We start from the raw sequence: 21,140 nt of genomic DNA, 5'->3' as shown, positions 1-21,140 counted from the left end.
TAGTTATGTGATGAAATAGTGGTTACTGTTGGTCAGTATCGTAAATTTAGTACTACAACAGAGGAAAAATCAAAGAGTGGGACCCATTATTCACATGATACGTTGGTACTTTGTCGGGAAAACATGAAATATTTCCCAAAAGGTGCCTTACACTTTTTTCCCAATCTTATGCACCCATCACCACGCCAAACATCAATGATAAACTTATTACTTTCGTTTCGCTATTATGTTCCCCGATTAACTTTCGATTTCAAAATCTCAATTTCACCCTTTTCTCTATTAAATCTGCACTACCAGCCAATTATTTCAGCTATATCTTCCATTCATTTACATACATACATTCATCCTACATAGAAAACAAAAAAATTAGGTTTACCTTCAATATTATTCTCTAACGTTTACTGAAGTATATGTCTCGATATGCAAGTTGTAATAGAAAGGGGCCACCAAAGAGTACACAAAATATTACCACCAGCTTACTTAATCCAAAGCTACAATCTGTTTGATTTATCATCCAAAAGACACCGGAGTCAACATGCAACAACTAATATTAGTCTCAACTAATACAACAACAAGACACCGTGATTCAAATACTGATCAACCTTTTTTGACAATAATGTAGACTCAACTTTCTTAAAATAGAATAATCAAGTTCTATATTGTGTTAAGAGATATACGAAAATTGAGAATTTATATAAAAAATTTTTTTACTCCAATATATTTCCTCTGTTTGTCCGTGATTTAAGATGGTGGGGAAATAAAACGTTAAAAACAATAAATTTTTTCAAAATAATTCTTTGACCTTTCCTTTTTAGTTTCCCATGAAAAAAATAAAAATAAAACCTCACTTAATCCACGCGTAAACCAATAAAGAGAATCCAAGACCATTGCCGGCGCCGGCGCCGGCAGATCCTCCTCCGCCGTACTCCGCCTCATCTGCGCTGCTAGCCCACTCCATAACCGACGAGCTACACGCCGAAGAAGCGGAAGACATGGAGATCGACGAAGACGAGGAGCTCCTCTTGCTCTTAACGAATCTCCTCTTCATCTTCCTCCACTCAACGATCCCTTTAATCCCCAAGCTGCTCCCACACTGCTTCTGCTTCGGCTTCCACACAACGACGTCGTTTTTACTCCTCTCTTCCTCTTTCCTCTCATCCTCCTCCTCCTCCTCCTCAGCTTCGGGATCGCTCTCGAACCTAAACATGAACACCGCGTGTCCTCCCTCTCCTGAGGCTTTGCTCTGGAACAGCCAATTGTAAACGTCCCAGGAGATCTGAACGGGAACGCCGTCGATCTCCACTTTCTCGTTCCCTCTGAACTTCCACCTCAGCCGTTTGATCTGCAGCACCTGCTTCGAGTCCACGCTGAAGCACAGCCTCGCGTCCTCGTCGACTCTGCAATCGATTGAGATCTCTCTGCTCTTACCTCCGAACCTCGCCTTCGTCGAGAAAACCCTAGCGCCGAACACGTGCTCCTTCCTCAGCAGGAGAGCTTGAGGATTCGTCGGCGGTTTCGCCGATTTGACGCGAGAGTAGGCTTCCTTGACCGAGTCTCCGACTAAGAGCCCCATCTCTCCGTCGACGACCACGGCGATGTAGAAGCCGGATCTAGGCTCGGATCCGGAGTCGAATTTGGCGCGGGTCAGGTCCCAGAAGACTTGGATTTTCGGGGAGACGGATCTGGATCCGCGTCTTCGCCAGAAGGCGAGCGTGTTTAGGTTGAGGTGGAAGGAGACGGCGGAGGAGAGGGAGAGGTCGGCGGAGGAGAAGGAGAGAGGGGAGGAGCGGTTGTAGTAGTCTTGGGAGTGGAGGAAGAGGTTTAGAGAGTGGCCTCCTAAGAAAGTGCGTGACCATGTCAGGTAGAAGACCCCGTGATCCGTTTGGTATAGGCACGTTGTGAGGTTCGGGTCGCCGGAGACTAAAGGAGACGGTGACTGTGGAGGCGGAGGATGAGGAGGATGATCGGAGGTAGGGCGGAGCCAAGCGGGGATGTTGCGAGAGGGAGACATTTCTGTTTGCGAAGAAGAAGAGAGATTTTTTAGGGAGTTGTATTGGGAGGTTTTATTTCTTTCCTTTTTTTTTTCTCGAGATGGTTTTTTATTATATAGTTTTTTTTTGTTAACTCGTAAAATGGAATGGTTTATAAAATGATGTTTAGCTCGAATCATACGTAACAAAAATTGGATGCAGGCTGCCAAAAGAATAAAAATTGATAGAACTTGTAAACTGACTTTTTCAAACTTGACTTTCTTAGTGGGATGATGATAGATAGATTCAGCTGATACACATATTCATCCCCCTTGTTTGTCGTGTGTAGAACACGGTTTAACTGTAACCTATCTGTAATTTTTGTAGCGTTGATTGTTTCCATATGTAACCACCAACACTTTGGTAATATATTGCTTCGTCTTTTTTTTTTCAGGCTGTAAAAAGTGTGTAGAGATTAGGGTCCCTAGAACATTGTTTAGTTGTTCAGCTATGAGGAACATGATATGATAACTGCTTGCACACTTGACTCTTCATTGGAGTCTTTGGAGAACATAATCAATAGACTATCCATTATTTCACATTATAGAACCTAAAAAGTGATAAAAATTTAAAATACTCTGTATTCTATTTCGTATCTGATTATCTACACTTGTAATAATACTCGCTATTGTTTGATGCTGGACATATATATACGTCTAATTGTGTGTAAACTCTTAAATTGGTATATAAATGGCATTGACAACGTATTAGGAGTTTAATCTTAAACCGTCCTTTATATCACATTAGTGTGATCATTATTCTCTAGTCTATTGCTAATTTCGGAAGACAATTTATGATGCATCCCTTATGCTGCTGGGAACAAAAATAATTGGTTCGGTCGAATAAACAATACTATCGCTTAATAAAACATCGTTTTCAGATTATTTAATTATTTTAAAGTCGTATTTTATTGCTTTGTCGAGTTATTCGGAATTCGAATACGTTGGCAGACAGCTAAAAGGAGCTGGATAAGTACTCAATGAGTTATTGAAAAAGGCATATCCATATTATTAATTTGATCTTTTGTTACAACTGTATATCTCATCATTCCTACTACTATAAAATAAACTGTGTGTTCGAAACTTCAACTTCAAGAAAGTAAAACTGTAATTTCTAAGCAAACCACTATAGCAACTAAACTTTATTTTCAAACTATATATATATTAACTAAACTTTAAGCGTAAATGTGACATGAAATTGTTTATTTCCACTTGCCAGACTGCCACTGTATTAAAAATCTTGCCTGTACAAACATGTGGATTGATCTAAAGGATTTGGGATGATACATCAAATGGACTATTCTCCACTAATATTACATAAACTAATTGTTTCATGATTTACATGTTCTTTATATATTGAACTCTGGGTTTTATTTTGTAAACACTGGTTTTTACAGTCAAAATTGGCAAACTCAGCCTTTACATGAGTTAATTATACAATCTTATCGGGTAGAAAAAAACGATTTGAAGAGCTAATGTTAGGATCATTCAGATTTCAGAATTTTATATTTGTACCAATTTTAGATTGTAAAACCAGTGTCTGATATAATGAACATGTAAACCATTAAACCTAAGGGTTTAATAGTAGCATTTTTATGGTTAAAGATAGTCGGTGGTCGAATAATTCTGTCGGTCACCACTTAGAACGGATCAAAACTGGGATAGAGGAGCATTTAGATATGTGTTTTCATGTGTAAGAAAATAGGAAGTTGAAGAATCAATCATTTATCGATTTTTATTACAAGTGTATACATTTTAGACGTTTAAGGAAACTAACAAAAAAAGTAAGAGAACGATGAAGAGGAAAATGGTTGACTGGAGGGTTTTATCGTGTGGGGAGACTTAAGACTAGGTCAGTTTGAAACAACAACACGCATTTTAGTATTCAACGTTTCAATTAAAACTCCCCTCATCTCGAGTCTCACCCTTTCGTTTTCTTAATAGACTGACCCCTTGTTAGATTCTCCTCCCAACTTTTTGAAAATACATCTTTTTTATCAGACCCACTTCATTAATATCTTTGACTAAACGACATAAAAAAAACTAACATATACGACAATGTTGCGATTGTATATAGACAGACCAATAATTTTAGTAGAGATTATTGTTTCCATGTAGGTCTTATCACTAACTTGGAAATGGCTTTTAACTTATTTGCAGTTCACAATAGTGTATCTATGCATATTATTTTAAACTATACTATGGTTCGCTTATAAAACAATTAATCAATCGGCGGAATATTAGCTGCGATGAAGTAACTGAGATCTCGGACGATGGCGGTGGGAAACAGCAGGTTCATGTCTCGAAGGTGATTAGTTTATAATATACATACGTAAATGTGAACCACTTATACCACCAAAAAAAGAAATGTGAACCATTGCATGATCTGCACCAACACAAGAAGGGGGTCCACCACGTAGAAATAACCAAAGTTAGACCCGAACCGACTTAATTATTAACCGGGTTGGTCTGGATTTAAAATTACCGGTTTGGGTCAATTCCGGTTCGGTTTAGAAAGTACTTAAATTTAAAACTCGAAAACCCTATACTCGTTTCTTCTTCTTCGTCTTCTTCTCAGGCGGCTCCAAATCGCCGGTAAGCATATCTTCTCCGGCTGCTTCAAGTTTCGTTGCTCTCGTGATATCTACAACAAGTATGTTTATGTAGAGCTTCTGTTTCGATATCTAGACTTTGTAAACTTCACCTCGGTTACACTAGGATTATAAATCGAAGCAGTTGTTACGTTTTAAGGAATTGAATAGAGTTTTGGTTATGCCATTAGCTTCAACCCTTTTATAAAGCACTCTTACTAAATTTTCTGTCTTTTTTAAAAAAATTGAATTACTCATAGAGGAACAGAGCTGCACGAGTGGCTGCAAAATGTCGGAATCAGAAAAGAAACCGCTTATCATACCAAAGGACTGGTCTGATGCAGCGAGTTCCGTTTCCTGCATTTCGTTGCAACCGCCTGTAGCTTTGGTCTGTGGTCCTAAAGACAGTGGGAAGAGCACGTTCTCCCGCAATCTTGTTAAAGTTCTTCTACAAAGGTCATTGCTTTATGTCTACAATGCAATCTTTTCTCTGAATGAGTTCGCTGAAGATGTGGTTTTTACAGATACAAGAGAGTTGCTTATTTGGACATTGATGTTGGTCAGCCTGAGTTCACTCTACCTGGTTTCCTCTCACTCACAGTTGTCGATAGATCAATTCTAGGTACCTCTCTCTCTCTCATTGTCTTGTTTTAGTAACGCTTATGTTATTGGTTTTACATTTTTCTTCTTTTTCCTTAGACCAGGATTGGGCAGCTCCATGTTTAATGACACCGGAGAGGTAGTTTTGTTTATGTATTTTGATTTAATGTTAAAAAGTCCTTTATCCTCTTTTTTTTCTTTAATTTTCTCTTTGATTTGATGATGCAGATGTTTTTTCTATGGTGATGATTCTTCAAAGAGAGATCCAAAGGCTTATCTACAGTTTGTGTACACCTTGTTCGATTACTACCAGCTTAACTTCTGCAAGTCGAGCGAGAATAAAACTGCGTTGCCTCTTGTCATCAACACACCGGGCTGGGTTAAAGGTAACTTAACTCTCTAGCTCTCTCTTTTATCTTTTCAAAACAAAAAGGATTTGATCATATCATTGTTCGTTTGTTTCTTTAGGTATTGGCTATCATGTATTGGTGGATGTATTGAGATATGTTTCTCCTTCCCATGTTGTGAAAATCAACATCTATGATTACAACAAGAACCTTCCAGCTGGGATGTTCTGGTTAGACGGTTATCATGATGAGATACCTCATTTGATGGAGATTCAATCTGCTTACCGAGTCAGTTACAAACGATCGTAAGTCCTGTATTTTCCAAACAATCTCATCCAACATATGCTTTACTGTTTCATTTAGTATAAAGGTTTGTGTTATTCTTCTTGTACAGCGCAGCAGAAAAGCATGACCGTCGTTTGATGAGGGATGCGCGTATAATCGCCTACTTCAAGAAATGCATTAATGGAAAAGAAGTAGACACGAACAAAGAGCTAAGCTATGAGCTTGCTTCTCTTGTTCCGTATGAGGTTCCAATATCGAGTTTAACAATCAGTCATCTACATTGTCAGGTGAAAATAACTAATATGAAAGGTCAAAATCTTCCTAATCTGTATGTCTGATAATGAGTTTTTTTTTTTTTGGTTTCTTGCTAGATCCCAAGTTCAGAGTTGTTTTATAGTTTGAATGCTTCCATAGTTGGCTTGGGGATTAGCTCTGATGTGTTTGAAGATTTGCCTTTATGCGTTGGTCTTGGTAAGTTGCTCTATTAGTATGAGAACCTTATTCAATCTTTGATTTAAGGTTATTTTATGATTAAGATTGGGGTTTTGGATGTGAATAGGAATCGTGAGGGGTATAGACACAGAGAGAGGAATCTTGTATGTGATCACTCCAGTTGCTGAAAATGTAGTTGAGAAAGTTGATCTTCTATGGCAAGGATTCATTCAGTTACCTACTAGTCTTTTGGAGGTGAAAGATTACAGGTCTCCGTATCTATCTCCCTATGTCTTAGCTTCTACCTAAACTTCATCTTCTTTTAAGACATTTATTGCTTTTTTTTGTTTGCTACCAGTATGTATCATCAATTTATCTTAATACCAAGTTTCAGTTTTTTTTAATTGGTCAATATTTCATTATACTAACACCAAAGACGAAACCCAAAAAGTCATTTGGTATTCAGATGCTCTAGCTGGATAGAGTGTGATCACAAAAACAAGTTGTAATTCAGATTCAGTGTCCAAAGCATCCTTCACTAGAAAGTAGACTTTTTGAAACCTGAATCAGTATATAAACTGAGTGCTGTTTATAAAGTAAATTTTTTGTTACAAATAAGTGTGGTTTTAGGATTTTAATGCATTTTATATATTAAATTATCTCTTTTATCTTTACATAAATTAAGTAAAAACAAAAAAAAACAATAGAATTCTAATAGTTAAATAAAATAAAACTTGAACATTATTAATTTTTAATTGACATGAATAATAGAACGACATATAATCAGAAACTGAAAATAATTACGTTAATAATTCTAAAAAAATTTAACCTGAAAAAGAAGTCGCTCTCATTTACATAACTGAGTTCAACAGTGAAAGGAAATATAATTTTTGTCGAAAGGATCCAAAAGATGAAAGAAAAACTCAGTTACTGCAATGTTCCGGTTAAAGAACTTTCCAACTCGATATATACACATCAAAACCACCTACAGTGTCAATTTTAAACCGATTTTAAAAAACCGGTACTAAGGTGTGTTTTAGCAGTGATCCATGGAAGCAGATCTTCTGATGGTTTTCAAGGTTCCACCAAGTTCCATAGTAACCAAAGGTATAAGAGAATGCAAGACGTCTGTAATCAACGGTCTATAACTCGGTTCTGGCTGCACGCACAAAACCGCCACTGCTGCTACCTACACATTTACATCCACAACTCTTTTAGTCTATATCTCAAAACCAAACCACTTCTCTCTAGGATTTGTGCTAAACTAACCTGGTAAAGATGTTTCAAGTCCATGGTGTCTCTAATAGCAGGATCTATGACGTTTGGTAACTTGGTTCTATCAGTGAGATAAGGCATTGCCTGACAAGATTAAAACAAAAAAAAACACAATTCAAGATTTCAAGTCTTAAGAGAGTTGACAAGAAAAGAAAAACACAAGTACCCAAGTGATGATGGATTCACATTCACCAGGACCTATCTTCTCAACAGGTTTTTTTCCAAGTAAAAGCTCTAACAACACTACTCCAAAAGCATACACGTCACTCTTCTCTGTCAATTGCCCTATATTCATTTATATAAAACAAAGTTATGGTAATGAAGGAAGATGCTTCCTTATCATAAGAACATAACAAAGTTATATATATTTTTACCGTCGAGAAGATACTCTGGTGCAACGTAGCCAACTGTTCCTGAGAGTTTAAGGTTCTTCTTCTTCGGTCCATTCACAACAGCAAGACCAAAATCTGAAATCTACATTTTTCATAAAGATGTAGAGCTTTGAGATCAAGAACAAAAGGAAAATGATACTAATAAAGATGGATTTGTTTACCTTAGCGTTGAAATTACAATCCAATAATATGTTGGAAGATTTCATGTCCCTGTGAATAATAGCTGGATGGCAACGTTCATGCAAATACTCTAGTCCCCTAAGTTGCAAACACACAAACAATAGTAGTTTTAGTAATCTAGAATGTTGAAACTGTTGTGTAAACAACTAACCTCGCTATGTCAAGAGCAATCTTCATCCTCATAGGCCATGTGATTGTGATCGCTAAACCTCTAGAAGCTCCTGAGAATATATACACAAATGAACATAAAAGTTTAAACTCTTCAGCTACTAAGAATATGTGAATATGTTTTTTTTTTCTACCGTGCAAGTGAGATTCCAGAGAGATATTCGGCATGAGCTCATAGACGATGAATCTTGCGGTATCATTGGTGCTATAACCCAATAAGGAGATTATATTCGGGTGCTGGATCTTACTCAATATCTCAACCTCACACTGCAATTCTCCAAACCATAAAAACAAAATTAAGCATAGTTAAAAATCAAACTAGTAATATGGCAAGAGTTTTCAAAAGATTGTATTATTGCACCTTAAACTCTCTTGCTGCTTCGTCATTGTCACAGTCTAGCTTCTTAACGGCGGCTTGAACGTTGTTGTCTAGTGTAGCTAAATAAACGCATCCAAATCCACCTCGACCCAAAATGTTACTCTCGTTGAAACCATTAGTTCCCTTTTCTATCGTACTGTAATCAATCAAAGGCACCACTCCCTGCTTTGTAGATCTCTTGTCCAGTGTTTTTGAGTGACTAGACCGATTCAAGAACCGTGAGAAACCACACTCGCAGCCTTCATAGAGGTAAACACATGCATAGATCACTTTCTTGAATTTGAAGTTGAAGGCCATAAAGCAACAAGAACATGAACAAGACTAAGAGGAATTTACCAGAGCTCTTGAGGTTTCTTCTTCTATGAAAAACCCAAAGAGAGCAAACTAAGATGATTGCAACTAAGGAAAAAGAAGCTCCAAGTGAAACCACCAGTCTCATGTTGTCACTATTTTGTTTATGCTCTCCCTGTTGATATCCTGATAAACCAAACCAAACCAAAATAGTTTTTGTTAAACCGCATTAGACCTTCATCAGATTCAAGAAAATTGCAGACCAAGAAGAGAAATCGTGTGAAAAGTTACGAGCTTTACGGCAATAGAGATAAGCGTTACAAATGAGAATGGTAAGTACAAAGAAATTTTTCTTGTGACCCAGTGGAGAAAACTCCCCCACAACCACAAAGCTACAATCTTTTTCAAAGAAAGGTTGAAAGAATGCTACTTTCTACCGAAAAGATGAAAGTTATAACGAACAAAAGAAACATAATCATTAAAGGCATAGGTGAGCACGAGTAGCCCGAATCTGAAAAAAATTGAAAGAAAAAGAAAAGTTAGAGATATGAGTTTTTTTTTACCAGGAGACAAGGCAGGAGTGAAAGCAGAAGAAGAAGGCTGAGGAGCAAGAGATTCTTCTTGTGTGTTGAGGAACACAACATCACATGTGGATTTGTGAAGAAGAACAGAAGCTTGTAGTAAAACAATTGCTGTAATAACAATTTGCTTCATTTCTTTGTTTTTTTGTTTTTTTACCTTATCTTTATAAAATTTTAAATTTCAAAAAAAAAAAACAACCAAGAATTATTCAGACAGCTTTGTTTAAACTGGTTTTCAGAGAAGAGAGAAACTGTGTAGTTCAAGAGAAGACAAGGAAGAAAGAATGTGTTTGAAAGTTTGAGAGAGAGAGAGAGAGATGTTTGAGAGAAAATATTCACTTTCTTATTAAACCATTGTAGAGAAGCTCTCTGCAAGGAAAGAGGTAAAAAGAAAGAGACAAAAAGGATTCGGACAAGAAAAATATTGGGTGGAGCAGTTACCATAAGATTATCGGAAATTTCGTCTGCTTAGGGGAACAAAATATTTGGTATTAAGGTAAACAAATATATCATTTTATAAAAATAAAAAAAATATCATTTTATTAACTAATATATGTACAGTAGATATATATACATGCCTTGCCTATACCGTGTCAAAATTTATTGTATTAATAAAATGCTAGAGATTGTTTTGGTATTAAGGTATACATTTCTTTACAAATTTACATACATACACGTTTTTGAAAGTGAAATGTTTAAGAAAATAGTGCTAATAATGTTCTAGACTTGACTTTCCAAAGCTCCATCAGTATTAAAAGTTATAAAGTAATTTAAACAAGAAAAGTTTTTGTTGTAGAATCTAATAAACTAAAAATTGCGATGACGAATCTGCTCTATTTATGTCTGATAAAGAAAAATAATAAAGCTTTTTATTACTCGGTGTATTTTTTTGTACTTTCAAATATAAAGTTATCTGTTTAGAAAAGGTTTTAAAACTAACGATGTGTAGCAGTCGGGTAGATGACATGTCAACCATCCATGTGAAGACCACTGAACGACGATCTATGTTAGGCAGTATAATAACATTTTTCTTTAGATTTTGAAATTACGTAATCTTTTGTTAAATTGACAAAAGCATGAAAGCAAATACTCTCTTCTAAGTAATCCCACTTATGTATTAATAGACACATACTATCTTATAAGTAATCCCTCTTATGTATTAATAGACACTTTATTATGTGCTAACTTACATATATAAAAAGATAAATTTCCAATAATATAGTATATATTTTGGCTCGCAGTTGGACTTTCTGGTGGAGACGGGAATATTATCAAATTACCTGATTAGTTGCTATGTAGTTAATTAGATTTCAAAGTGCAACTACTTTCGAGTTGTTAGGTGAAGAATGGTTTGTCTTGAGAAAAAAACTATTATGGGACAATGTTCTAATTATTCATATTACTTAATTTATGCACAAGAAACATTTCGTTTCTTCCATCTTACAAATCTTAATAGTTTTTTTTTTAATTTCCGTGTAGCATGTGTAGCGTTTCCCGGTTTCCGACTTAACTATTCTTCACGGACTCTGGTTTGAAGAAGAATCTATTTTTTGTATACAATTTTTTTTAACTTTATTGACGTCTACGTGATAAGTCAAAACATGAGGTTACCTTTGAAGCCAAGTTCAGGGGGAATGAGAAGTTGAAGACTTTGTATGCAAGTACACAGGTCTCTTGACACACACAACATTAAATAAAATGAAAAAAATAATCTTGAAGCATACAATTTGACGAGATTAGATTTTGAATAAACAAAGTTGCAGGAAAATGGATTTTGTAGTGCTAGGTACTACTCTGCATACAACTTGGAGCATTTGCATAGTTCCTTCCCCATGATTGTTTTTACACTAGTGACTTTTCAACCTTTCTTCCACGAGCTCAATGCACCAATATAGAAGCGATTCAATTCGGTTAAGAATGCACAGAATCTCAAGTGAGGATTCCTGGTCGTGATCCTTCTCGCGTTGGTTCTCTGCGATGCTGCCGCTCACAATAGTTCGAAGAGGCAACAGCCATCCCTTATAGTCTCTCTCCAGAGTCTTCTTTGACAAAAATCCATTGCCATCATTTAGCAACGCAAACCTATAGAGGTTCAGTGCCGCCAGAACCTGCGCAAACACAAAACAATATTTCATGATTTTAAGCAAAGCTAATCTCATTTGAACTGAACGGGGTATTACTACAACGTCTATATGATGCACACAAGAGAGAACCGAATATATATTAATCTTAAAACATAGGAATGAACAAATTACCTCATCACTCTGGTCTGGGAAGAGTGGAGGACCACCATGTGGAGGCTTTAACACCAACTCCACTAGCTCAGAAACATGAGCATCACAGTCCGTAGCTTGCAAGCTGCTTGTGCTCATGTTGTTTTTTACTTGATCCAGAAGAATCCCTCTCTGGGTGATTTAGCAAAACAATATATTAGTTGAAATGGTTGCCATTTTCCTTTTTAAAAAATAGGACAACCGAAGACATGCTAAACTATGCAATTTATGTTCATAGTCATCATATCATCTCTGTGAAGTTTTATATGCTTTACTATTAATAAAGTTCAAGGGGATACGAAGACACTAACCATTGTGGAAGACTGGGAGTTTGTGACAAGGGCTTTTAAAACGTCAAACCTCTGAGAAACCGGTATATCAGATATAATCTAATCAAATAGCAAGAAGAATGATTAGTAAGACGAGACATATAATCATCTCTGTCTAAATTTTAATTATATAGTTACCCTCTTTAGTGTCTCAAATGTCTTCTTCCTCAGATCCGCGTCAGGAGCATACATGATCACCAACGTAACAGCCTGGGAGAAATAAACAAGACACTTTAGAATGCTTGTAAACCCTGAACGATGTAAAAGACTAGAGAGATTAGATATTATGCCTGTAAAGCAGCATAGATGCTAGTTGTGTAATGCGAACAATCTATTTCCTCGTTGCATTGAGATGGAGCTGCTCCTTTGACTATGTCAAGCAAAACCTCGATGGTGCGTCTCTTGAATTCCCAGAGCAAATCTCCAGAAGCGACTATGTGTTTCAACATCCCATATGCTTGCCACCTTTTCGCTGGATTGCTTTGGAGCTCATCCACATCGTTAGCAACATCTGCAACCTCGGGTGAGATCCTCGCCCAGATGAATAGAAGCGATGCACCCAAGTTGATGTCATGGAAAGAGTTGAGGAAGTCATCATCATCTGTTCAATATACAAAGTATTGATGGAGATGAGAAATTAGGAAGTACTCCATCCTTTTTTTATTAGATGACGTTTTAGAGTTATGTACATAGATTAGGAAAAAAATTATTTTCTTGTATTTTCTATACATAGTATTCACCTGACCTCAAATCAACCAATAACAAAATATATTCCATAATATAAATAGTCAAACAACATTAAAAAGTTAATAAGTTCTACATTGGAAATTGAAAACGTCATCTAATTCGGAACCAAAAAAATCTCTAAAACGTCAAGTATTAAAAACGGCGGGAGTAGTGATTATTTGAGTATTAAGAGACTAACCTTTCGAGATCGTGCTTAGTAATCTTTCAGGGTCGTTTCCAGTGATTAAACCAAGGTGTGTTAAGCCACAATATGCCAATAAAGGTTTTAACTGCATCACCAGAGGAACACCAGAGTCCACCTTGTCTTTGATGCTTACTGAAAGAACAGCCTGCAAGATCAGATCAATTCTCAGGTATTGAAGGAAAGATTCAGAATATATTTTAAATTTAAGTACTAACCGTTATCTGCATCAGATAGAGACCAAGCAAACTACGGACATTTGTGCCTTCTTCCTTCTCCTGTAAAACAAGAAAAATAGATCAAAACATGTAACAAATCAAAGAATGAACACTTTAGGTGGTGATTTAGTAAACCCTCACACACCAGTTTTGAAGCAACATCTTTAATGGAAACGGCAATGCCTAGAGCCTTATCAAATAGACCTTCAGGTTGTATGTCTGGCTCCAAAGACATGTCCTTCAAAACGTTCAAGACAATTGGAACCGCCACTTTTAGCTGCTCGTAGTGACGTCTCCGAACAGAAATAAAAACTGAAACAAAATAAATTTGAACAACTTTTCAGAGCTTCATTTCAGAAATAAAAACCGAAACAAAATAAATTTGAACAACTTTTCAGTACAATACCTTTAGAGAGCCCATGTAATAAAGGAGTAGAAGAACTGGAGAGTGAAAGAGAGACCCGTGCAGCATCGAGTGCCTGGTCATTCAGATTCATAAGCCCATCAAATTGACAAAATACTCAACCATTTATATGAACTTGTTATATTCTTATTCCAAATACCAAAGTACCAATAAATCAACTTACTACTACTACTAGTATATTTATTTATGCATTAACTAGCCTGATGAGAATCAAACTCCAGATCTAACATACCTCACAAAGAACTGAAAGCATGTCACGTGGATTGCATGCTTCCACAAACCGATCAACGATAGCCTCAGCTAACTCTAGACATCTGCTTGATAGGCCTGCAAACTTGGAGATTGCTTTTGGCAATTCAAATGACAGTGCATCCATCACATCCTGTAACACAATTGAGTTTGGAGAATAATCCATAAGTTTAAAATCAGAATCTCCATGGCTGCCAAAGAGCTGAAAAGAGTACCTGATCCATCTGAGGAGATGATAGAAATTTCAAAGTTTCATCTAGAACTTGGATAACATCATTCTCATGATCATCGTCTCTGGCATTGGAAGTTGCATCATTCTCATGTTCATCATCGCTAGCATTGCAAGCTACGTTCTCGGACAAAGAGTTCAGACAGCTGACAAGTTCTGCCACCAAGCTCTCCAAGTCCTGAGATTCTCCAACTTCAACTGACTGAAAAGCACACAAAGATAAAGATCAATACTTGAAAATAGATAAATAAAAAGTACTCCTCTAGACAATACACAGACCAAAGAGGCAAAGAGTTCGATTCAATGTGAAAGTTTGATTTTTTCAATATCAAATCCATATTCTGAGGCTACAATTCATTCCACTGACAACGAAGCACTTCTATAAATCTCTCAGAAACGCGAAAGCGAGGAGAAGAAGTTAGAGAAAGCTCACACTTAAGCTCCCGGCTAAAAGCTCTCGTACACGATGCAAATACGAAACATTAGCAGCAGACATCGGATCCTCACAGTCAAAGAGACAATCGCCGACGCAGTCACTAGATCGAATGTAATATTACGACAAAGATTTGAACTTTCGAGTTGTGTTTCTCTCTAACCATAAGGTTTTTTGCACAGAACGATTCGTAATGAGAAAAGGAAATTTCGGTAAAAAAAGAAGAGAAAAAGGAAATACAAGGTTATTTATGTAAATTTCGAAAACTCTTCAATTTCACCAGGTTGATTGGTTTAAACGAATACACCTTAACCGGACATAACCGTATTAATTAATTTAATATTAAGAATACGCTTAAACTCGTTACCAAACACATCATACCACGTTCACTCACCTTCCTCATTCCCGTCTCTCCCCCCTCCAGATCCGGTGCACTCACTCCCCAACCGAAAGATCCTAACCTCCTCTCTCTGATCTCGCCATGGAGCCTGACGTCAGCATCGAGACTCTATCCATCATCCGGATCGCCGTCCTCCCAATCGGCACCATCCCTCCGCCGCTTCTCCGGGACTACCACTCCATGCTCCTCCGCCACCACACGATCGCCCTCTCCGCCATCAGCTCCTTCTACACTGAGCACCAGAAGTCCCCCTTCACGAATCAGCCGTGGGACTCCGGATCCCTCCGCTTCAAATTCGTGCTCGGCGGTTCTCCGCCCAGCCCCTGGGAGGATTTCCAGTCTAACCGGAAGATTCTCGCCGTGATCGGGCTCTGCCACTGTCCCTCCTCCCCTGATCTCGTTTCCGTCACCGAGAGCTTCAACGTCGCGTGTAGGAGCTACTCGTCGGCTCTTGTCCGTCGCTGCTTCGCCTTCTGCCCCGGCGATTCGCAAGTGAGTTGGAATGTAGATCTGCTAAGGCATTGTAGCTCGATTCGGATAGATCTATGTCGATTCGAATTGACGATACTATTGATGATACTATGATGAATGTACACTGTGTTTTGCAGCTTGAAGATGGAGACAAGAAGGGTGAAAATCTGATTCTGTTTCCACCATCCGATAAGCAAACTCAGGAGTTTCATTTGCAAACGATGATGCAAGACATTGCGGCTTCGCTGCTAATGGAGTTTGAAAAGTGGGTTCTCAAGGCGGAATCGGCTGGCACGATTTTGAAGACGCCTTTGGATTCCCAAGCTAGTCTCAACTCAGAGGAGGTTTATGTCTAGGTGTCCTATAGTTTAGTCTATGCTTCGTTTCTTCCTGTGGAAGCATATAAACTTATTGCCTTAGTTTTTCTGGGCTCTCATTAGTTTTGGTGTGTAATGCAGGTTATCAAGGCCAAAAAGCGTAGACTGGGACGCGCTCAGAAAACTATTGGAGACTATTCCTTGTTGGCTGGTTCGCCTGTTGATGCCAATGCTCACTACTCTACTGCTTTGGAACTGGCCAGGTTGACTGGAGATTACTTCTGGTATGCGGGTGCCTTGGAAGGCAGTGTTTGTGCCTTACTGGTATGAAACTGCTGTCATCTGTCTCTCTTTATATTTAGTATACAATCAACTTAGTTTTCTATTTTCTTGATATTAGGTAGATCGGATGGGTCAACGGGATGTGGCTTTAGAGGATGAAGTTAGATATCGATACACTAATGTTATCTTACACTACAGAAAATCATTTATTCAAGAAATTGCTCAGAGGTAATTTAACTCATTATCTGTTTGGCACTCTTCTTCAGTATATTTGTTACTGCAAAATAGTAACCAATTCCTTCCTTGCAGAGTTTCTCCCCTAAGCTTTGAACTTGAAGCTACCCTTAAACTGGCGAGATTTCTTTGCAGGTATCATTGTATGCTCTCTATTTCCTTAAAAATAGATGGGTTGTGGGCAGTTTGTAATTTTTGTTTTCTACCTACTGGTTGAATTCACATTTGGTTTTAGTTGATCTTAACCATTCATACAATGGGATTTTTATTACAGGAGGGAACTGGCTAAGGAAGTAGTAGAGCTATTGACCAATGCTGCCGATGGTGCAAAGTCTTTAATTGACGCCAGTGATAGGCTCATAGTATATGTTGAAGTAGCACGTTTATTTGGAGAACTTGGTTATCAACGGAAAGCAGCCTTCTTTTGTAGACAGGTCGCCCAACTGTATTTGCAGCAAGACAATCGATTGGCTGCTATCAGTGCCATGCAAGTTCTCTCTATGACAACTGATGCATATAGAATCCAAAGTAGAGCATCCGTGTCAAAAGTTTCTGTTAACAATGTGAGTTTGACAGCATAAAAATTATTCTTCTTCTCTTGTGGTTGATTGAGCCTTCTTTATAAACATGTTATTTGGTATCATCACCGTTCATTATCTTGGTGTATCTCCGCGTATTATACTTTGATGTTCAATTGATTTATTGTGTTTTATACTGTGTTTGTTGGTAAAGGAAACTGGATTTCGTCAACCTGATGCTGGGAAAATGCATCATCATTCCATTGTCTCCCTGTTCGAGTCCCAGTGGAGCAGTTTGCAGATGGTTGTGCTTAGGGAGATACTCCTCTCTGCTGTTCGTGCTGGAGATCCCCTTGCTGCGTGGAGTGCTGCAGCAAGGCTTCTGAGGTGGCATTATCCTCTAATTACACCTTCAGGTCAAAATGGGCTTGCTAGCTCTCTTGCAAATTCAGCGGATAGATTGCCTTCGGGAACTCGCTGTGCTGACCCTGCCTTGCCATTTGTAAGGTACATTTGTTAGCAGTCAACCATTTTATTCCATGGATCTGTTGCATTGTGCTCTCTCTTACCCCTACGATACACCCTAACTTGATCATGTGAAACTTCCTTACACTCAAAAGTGGAGCAAACAAAATGCTAATAATTTTTCATCTACATCGTGGCTTCATATATGCCCCACTTTTTTTGTATTTCAAGATCTTCTTCCATGTTTGCTTGGCAGCAGACTCTGGCAAAACTGTTTATTTTTTGGAAAGATTAATTATGGTTCACTTAAAACATTTTTCGTGTAATGATATTTCAGGCTATTCTCTTTCCCACTCCATTCTTCCCAAGTGGACATCGTAAAACGCAATCCAGCAAGAGAAGATTGGTGGACAGGATCCGCTCCTTCTGGGCCATTTATCTATACTCCTTTCAGCAAGGGAGATGCAAACGAAAGTAGCAAGCAGGAATTGATATGGGTGGTTGGTGAACCAGTTCAGGTCTTAGTGGAGTTGGCAAATCCGTGTTGCTTTGAATTAAGGGTGGATAGTATTTATCTCTCAGCTCACTCAAAAAACTTTGATGCCTTTCCTGTCAGTGTGGACATTCCCCCTAACTCCGCAAAGGTGATCACGCTATCTGGTATTCCAACAGCAGTTGGACCAGTGACAATTCCAGGCTGCACAGTTCACTGCTTTGGTGTAATCACAGAACATGTTTTCAGGGATGTTGACAATCTACTCCTTGGAGCAGCACAAGGACTCGTATTTTCTGACCCTTTCAGATCCTGTGGATCTGCAAAGCTACGACATGTATTTGTTCCTAACATTTCAGTTGTACCGCCGTTGCCCCTCCTTGTCGCAAATGTTGTTGGTGGTGATGGTGCAATTATTCTGTATGAAGGTGAAATTCGCGAGGTGTGTATTAACTTTGCAAATGCTGGCACAGTTCCAATAGAACAAGCACATGTCTCGCTCTCTGGAAAGAATCAGGATGCTGTTATCTCTATAGCGGATGAAGCTTTACAGTCTGCTCTTCCCTTGAAACCCGGGGCACAAGTGACTCTGCCTGTGACTTTAAAAGCTTGGCATGTGGGACCAGTGGATTCGGACAATGCTGTTGGCGGTGGCAGGAACGCTTCGGGCAACACAGGGAGACCAAAAGACGGAACTAGCCCTTCATTGCTTATTCACTATGCAGGTACAGAGATATGTTGATGACGTATTTTTATGATGCATCTTACTTTTGCATGCCTCACGATAACTAAATTCTATCTATGCATGTTTGTATTCACGTTTTTTTGCAGGGCCAGTGTCTAACAATGGAGATACCCAGGAAAAGGAATCTGTCGTGCCACCGGGCAGACGTCTTGTTGTTCCCTTACAGATTTGTGTTCTACAAGGTTTATCTTTTGTGAAAGCTCGTTTGCTTTCCATGGAGATCCCTGCACATGTGGGTGACAACCTTCGGGATGAAGACACTGAAACAGAGAGCAATACAGACAGACTTGTCAAGATCAATCCCTTTCGGGGAAGCTGGGGCTTACGGTTTCTTGAACTCGAGTTATCTAACCCAACGGACGTTGTTTTTGAGATCAGCGTCTTTGTTCAGCTGGAAAAATCCGCAAAGGAAGATGATTCTTCCCCAGTCCAAGATTCTCCAGAGTACGAGTACCCAAAAACAAGAATCGACCGAGACTATTCCGCTAGGGTACTAATACCATTGGAGCATTTCAAGCTACCGGTTCTTGACGGTTCGTTCTTCACAAAGGACCCTCCGCCAGGCACCCCTTCAAGTAGTAGACATCCGAGCTTCTCAGAGAAGAACACGAAAGCTGAGATAAATGCATTGATCAAAAATCTAATTTCTAAGATAAAAGTCAGGTGGCAATCGGGAAGGAACAGCTCAGGAGAACTGGACATAAAGGATGCAATTCAGACAGCTCTCCAGACGACCGTGATGGATGTGTTGCTCCCAGATCCGCTAACATTTGGTTTCAGATTGGTCAGAAACGGTGCGGAGACAAAAGCTCAGTCCCCGTTGTCAAAGGGATCAGTTTTGTCACATGAAGTCACACCTATGGAGGTTCTGGTGCGCAATAACACAAGCGAAGCAATCAAGTTGAATTTAAGTGTTACTTGCAGAGACGTAGCTGGACAGAACTGCGCTGAAGGAGCTGATGCCACTGTCCTATGGGCTGGTAATTTTCCATCTTTCTTTTATTACGTGATATTAATATTAAGATTGTAGGTGGTGGCTTATACATACATATGTGGCTTGATTTGTCAGGTGCTCTTAGTGGAATCTCAATGGAAGTTGCGCCCCTGCAAGAAACAAGACACTGTTTCTCGCTCTACTTCCTTGTTCCTGGAGAGTACACGATGGTAGCGGCGGCTGTAATTGAAGATGCTAACAATGTACTTAGAGCAAGGGCAAGGACCGCATCTCCAAACGAACCCATCTTTTGTCGCGGACCGCCTTTCCATGTCCGTGTCACTGGAGGCGAAATGTGATCTGTTTCTTTGAAACCATATCAGGTTTGGGCGTTATGCTCTGTTTGTTTGTTAATTTCACTGAGAGAATCCATTGTTTTAAGTACTGGTTCTAGATATATATGTGCTTGTGTGTCTGTGTTTTTTTACCTTTAAATATTTTTGAGACCATCGTGAATGTGCTGTATTCTTTTTGAATCTTACGGCCTCAGTTCTGAGACCGCTCTTCTCAAAGTAATTTATGAAACGATCGTCACCACCATCATATCTTGTGAATAACATTGAGAATTAATTCTCTTGTAGCACTTGCGAAGTTATTGGTCGTATGTAATCTTATACAATTAGTAGAAACCACTTGTTATTTATATTTTGCTATCCCTAATACAAAAATTAGATGCAGCCAGCCTCCGTGCCGTTTACGTTTTATCAAATACCGGAGCTGCAAAGGTTGCCGGCAAACGAATGAAAGAGGTATTCCTCCGCCGTTGTCGAAATTAGTAAAAAGTTATTATGACGTTTCTTCTTTTTGGGCCTGGCATCATCACAAGCCCCCCTTGGCCTTATTCATTGTCCATTACGGGTTTGTTTTGTCATAATATAAATCAAATTGGATTTATAGAATTTTGGATTTTTCATGAAGATGGAGAGATACTAGCTAGTAGCTAACAATAGTGGTAATCTATTGCTAGCTAGTAGGGAGAGTCTCTTTTAACTTTTGAGAGACAAAAAGACACTGGGGAATACGATTGCATGACGTGGCATTCCGACCGTTTGAGGGGTTCTTATTAGTCTTTGTCTTCTACTTATATGACAGTAACCTGAGAAGAGCGCTTCTTGCTTGCTAGCTGGGCCAATTGTAAGAAACAGCTGTGTGTTATCTGTAACGTAACAGTGACGAAACAATTGCTTCTTCGTCTTCTCCTTTGTCCTTATGGATAATAATAATAATGTTTTTAGTTTTTACGATTGAAAGATTCGTTATCTGAAAGTGACGCGAAAAAAATAAAGTGACAGATCAATAATAAAGTGCTAGTGAGTAAACTATGGGATAGAGAATAAAATACATAGTAGGACAAGGAAGTTCACAACATTCTCTCACTCTATCATGCGCTTCTTTATGTACATGTTAGGCCAATGTATGCTGAATTTTCTGATCTGATATTCTACCCAGAAAGATAAGATAATCACATGTTTAGACTCTTCTGGTGTTTCTGTGAAAAAAACTTCAGATATATGTCGGAGAATAAGCTCTTTGGGAACACCAATACGATGAAACAACGTTCGAATCAAGTTTGACATATTTACAATTA

General features: G+C 38.4%; 5 protein-coding genes across 7 annotated transcripts; 2 read left to right on the top strand and 3 right to left on the bottom strand.

Annotated features, from left to right (window-relative positions):
• Positions 1 to 591: 591 nt before the first annotated feature.
• On the bottom strand, positions 592 to 4,288 carry LOC103846761. The gene has a single exon (XM_009123757.3). The coding sequence runs from the start codon at positions 2,168 to 2,170 to the stop codon at positions 845 to 847; it is 1,326 nt and encodes a 441-aa protein (XP_009122005.1). The 5' UTR covers positions 2,171 to 4,288; the 3' UTR covers positions 592 to 844.
• A 275-nt stretch (positions 4,289 to 4,563) lies between these two features.
• On the top strand, positions 4,564 to 6,688 carry LOC103846760 (polynucleotide 5'-hydroxyl-kinase NOL9). 3 transcript variants are annotated; one of them, XM_009123756.3, is made up of 9 exons: positions 4,564 to 4,624; positions 4,881 to 5,076; positions 5,145 to 5,242; positions 5,320 to 5,359; positions 5,449 to 5,606; positions 5,689 to 5,872; positions 5,962 to 6,139; positions 6,224 to 6,323; positions 6,412 to 6,688. In XM_009123756.3, exons 2-9 carry the CDS (start codon positions 4,910 to 4,912, stop codon positions 6,591 to 6,593), a joined length of 1,107 nt encoding a protein of 368 aa, XP_009122004.1. In that variant the 5' UTR covers positions 4,564 to 4,624; positions 4,881 to 4,909; the 3' UTR covers positions 6,594 to 6,688. The 3 variants fall into 3 exon arrangements, with proteins under 3 accessions (XP_009122004.1, XP_033137621.1, XP_009122003.1); XM_009123755.3 differs by having other exon boundaries at positions 4,573 to 4,682; XM_033281730.1 differs by lacking the exon at positions 6,412 to 6,688 and having other exon boundaries at positions 6,224 to 6,340.
• Positions 6,689 to 7,070: 382 nt separating this feature from the next.
• Positions 7,071 to 10,076, bottom strand: LOC103846759 (probable receptor-like protein kinase At1g80640). The gene is made up of 10 exons (XM_009123754.3): positions 9,533 to 10,076; positions 9,015 to 9,155; positions 8,661 to 8,917; positions 8,434 to 8,566; positions 8,283 to 8,352; positions 8,113 to 8,209; positions 7,934 to 8,033; positions 7,726 to 7,844; positions 7,554 to 7,643; positions 7,071 to 7,473 (listed from the first exon to the last, which is right to left on the bottom strand). Exons 1-10 carry the CDS (start codon positions 9,681 to 9,683, stop codon positions 7,321 to 7,323), a joined length of 1,311 nt encoding a protein of 436 aa, XP_009122002.1. The 5' UTR covers positions 9,684 to 10,076; the 3' UTR covers positions 7,071 to 7,320.
• Positions 10,077 to 11,183: 1,107 nt separating this feature from the next.
• Positions 11,184 to 14,850, bottom strand: LOC103846757 (aberrant root formation protein 4). Its single transcript, XM_009123753.3, has 12 exons — positions 14,634 to 14,850; positions 14,187 to 14,402; positions 13,955 to 14,104; positions 13,705 to 13,777; positions 13,444 to 13,610; positions 13,299 to 13,358; positions 13,078 to 13,228; positions 12,443 to 12,753; positions 12,291 to 12,362; positions 12,135 to 12,212; positions 11,806 to 11,955; positions 11,184 to 11,658 (listed from the first exon to the last, which is right to left on the bottom strand). Exons 1-12 carry the CDS (start codon positions 14,694 to 14,696, stop codon positions 11,398 to 11,400), a joined length of 1,752 nt encoding a protein of 583 aa, XP_009122001.1. The 5' UTR covers positions 14,697 to 14,850; the 3' UTR covers positions 11,184 to 11,397.
• Positions 14,851 to 15,022: 172 nt separating this feature from the next.
• On the top strand, positions 15,023 to 20,095 carry LOC103846756 (trafficking protein particle complex II-specific subunit 120 homolog). Its single transcript, XM_009123752.3, has 10 exons — positions 15,023 to 15,525; positions 15,642 to 15,848; positions 15,963 to 16,145; positions 16,222 to 16,331; positions 16,413 to 16,472; positions 16,612 to 16,900; positions 17,070 to 17,362; positions 17,658 to 18,538; positions 18,645 to 19,538; positions 19,628 to 20,095. The coding sequence occupies exons 1-10, from the start codon at positions 15,115 to 15,117 to the stop codon at positions 19,849 to 19,851; spliced, it is 3,552 nt and encodes a 1,183-aa protein (XP_009122000.1). The 5' UTR covers positions 15,023 to 15,114; the 3' UTR covers positions 19,852 to 20,095.
• Positions 20,096 to 21,140: the final 1,045 nt, after the last annotated feature.

The sequence above is a fragment of the Brassica rapa genome, chromosome A10 (assembly GCF_000309985.2).
Source record: "Brassica rapa cultivar Chiifu-401-42 chromosome A10, CAAS_Brap_v3.01, whole genome shotgun sequence".
NCBI classification, from domain to species: Eukaryota; Viridiplantae; Streptophyta; class Magnoliopsida; order Brassicales; family Brassicaceae; genus Brassica; species Brassica rapa.
The sequence above is the reverse complement of the archived record's forward strand: the minus strand, read 5'-3'. Positions and strand labels throughout refer to the sequence as shown.

What these genes read in the sequence shown, in the direction of transcription:
- LOC103846761 (XM_009123757.3), bottom strand. Translation starts at nt 2,170, where the DNA reads ATGATTCGAGCTAAACATCATTTTATAAACCATTCCATTTTACGAGTT.
- LOC103846760 (XM_009123756.3), top strand. Translation starts at nt 4,910, where the DNA reads ATGTCGGAATCAGAAAAGAAACCGCTTATCATACCAAAGGACTGGTCT. An exon ending in TGTTTAATGACACCGGAGAG is followed by an intron (nt 5,360 to 5,448) that starts GTAGTTTTGTTT and finishes TTGATGATGCAG; the next exon opens with ATGTTTTTTCTATGGTGATG. An exon ending in GCCTTTATGCGTTGGTCTTG is followed by an intron (nt 6,324 to 6,411) that starts GTAAGTTGCTCT and finishes GGATGTGAATAG; the next exon opens with GAATCGTGAGGGGTATAGAC.
- LOC103846759 (XM_009123754.3), bottom strand. Translation starts at nt 9,683, where the DNA reads ATGAAGCAAATTGTTATTACAGCAATTGTTTTACTACAAGCTTCTGTT. An exon ending in TCTGGAATCTCACTTGCACG is followed by an intron (nt 8,353 to 8,433) that starts GTAGAAAAAAAA and finishes ATATATTCTCAG; the next exon opens with GAGCTTCTAGAGGTTTAGCG. An exon ending in ATTGCTCTTGACATAGCGAG is followed by an intron (nt 8,210 to 8,282) that starts GTTAGTTGTTTA and finishes TTTGCAACTTAG; the next exon opens with GGGACTAGAGTATTTGCATG.
- LOC103846757 (XM_009123753.3), bottom strand. Translation starts at nt 14,696, where the DNA reads ATGTCTGCTGCTAATGTTTCGTATTTGCATCGTGTACGAGAGCTTTTA. An exon ending in TTTTAGCCGGGAGCTTAAGT is followed by an intron (nt 14,403 to 14,633) that starts GTGAGCTTTCTC and finishes TGTGCTTTTCAG; the next exon opens with TCAGTTGAAGTTGGAGAATC. An exon ending in TCTATCTGATGCAGATAACG is followed by an intron (nt 13,229 to 13,298) that starts GTTAGTACTTAA and finishes CTGATCTTGCAG; the next exon opens with GCTGTTCTTTCAGTAAGCAT.
- LOC103846756 (XM_009123752.3), top strand. Translation starts at nt 15,115, where the DNA reads ATGGAGCCTGACGTCAGCATCGAGACTCTATCCATCATCCGGATCGCC. An exon ending in TCTGCCCCGGCGATTCGCAA is followed by an intron (nt 15,526 to 15,641) that starts GTGAGTTGGAAT and finishes TGTGTTTTGCAG; the next exon opens with CTTGAAGATGGAGACAAGAA. An exon ending in CCTGCCTTGCCATTTGTAAG is followed by an intron (nt 17,363 to 17,657) that starts GTACATTTGTTA and finishes ATGATATTTCAG; the next exon opens with GCTATTCTCTTTCCCACTCC.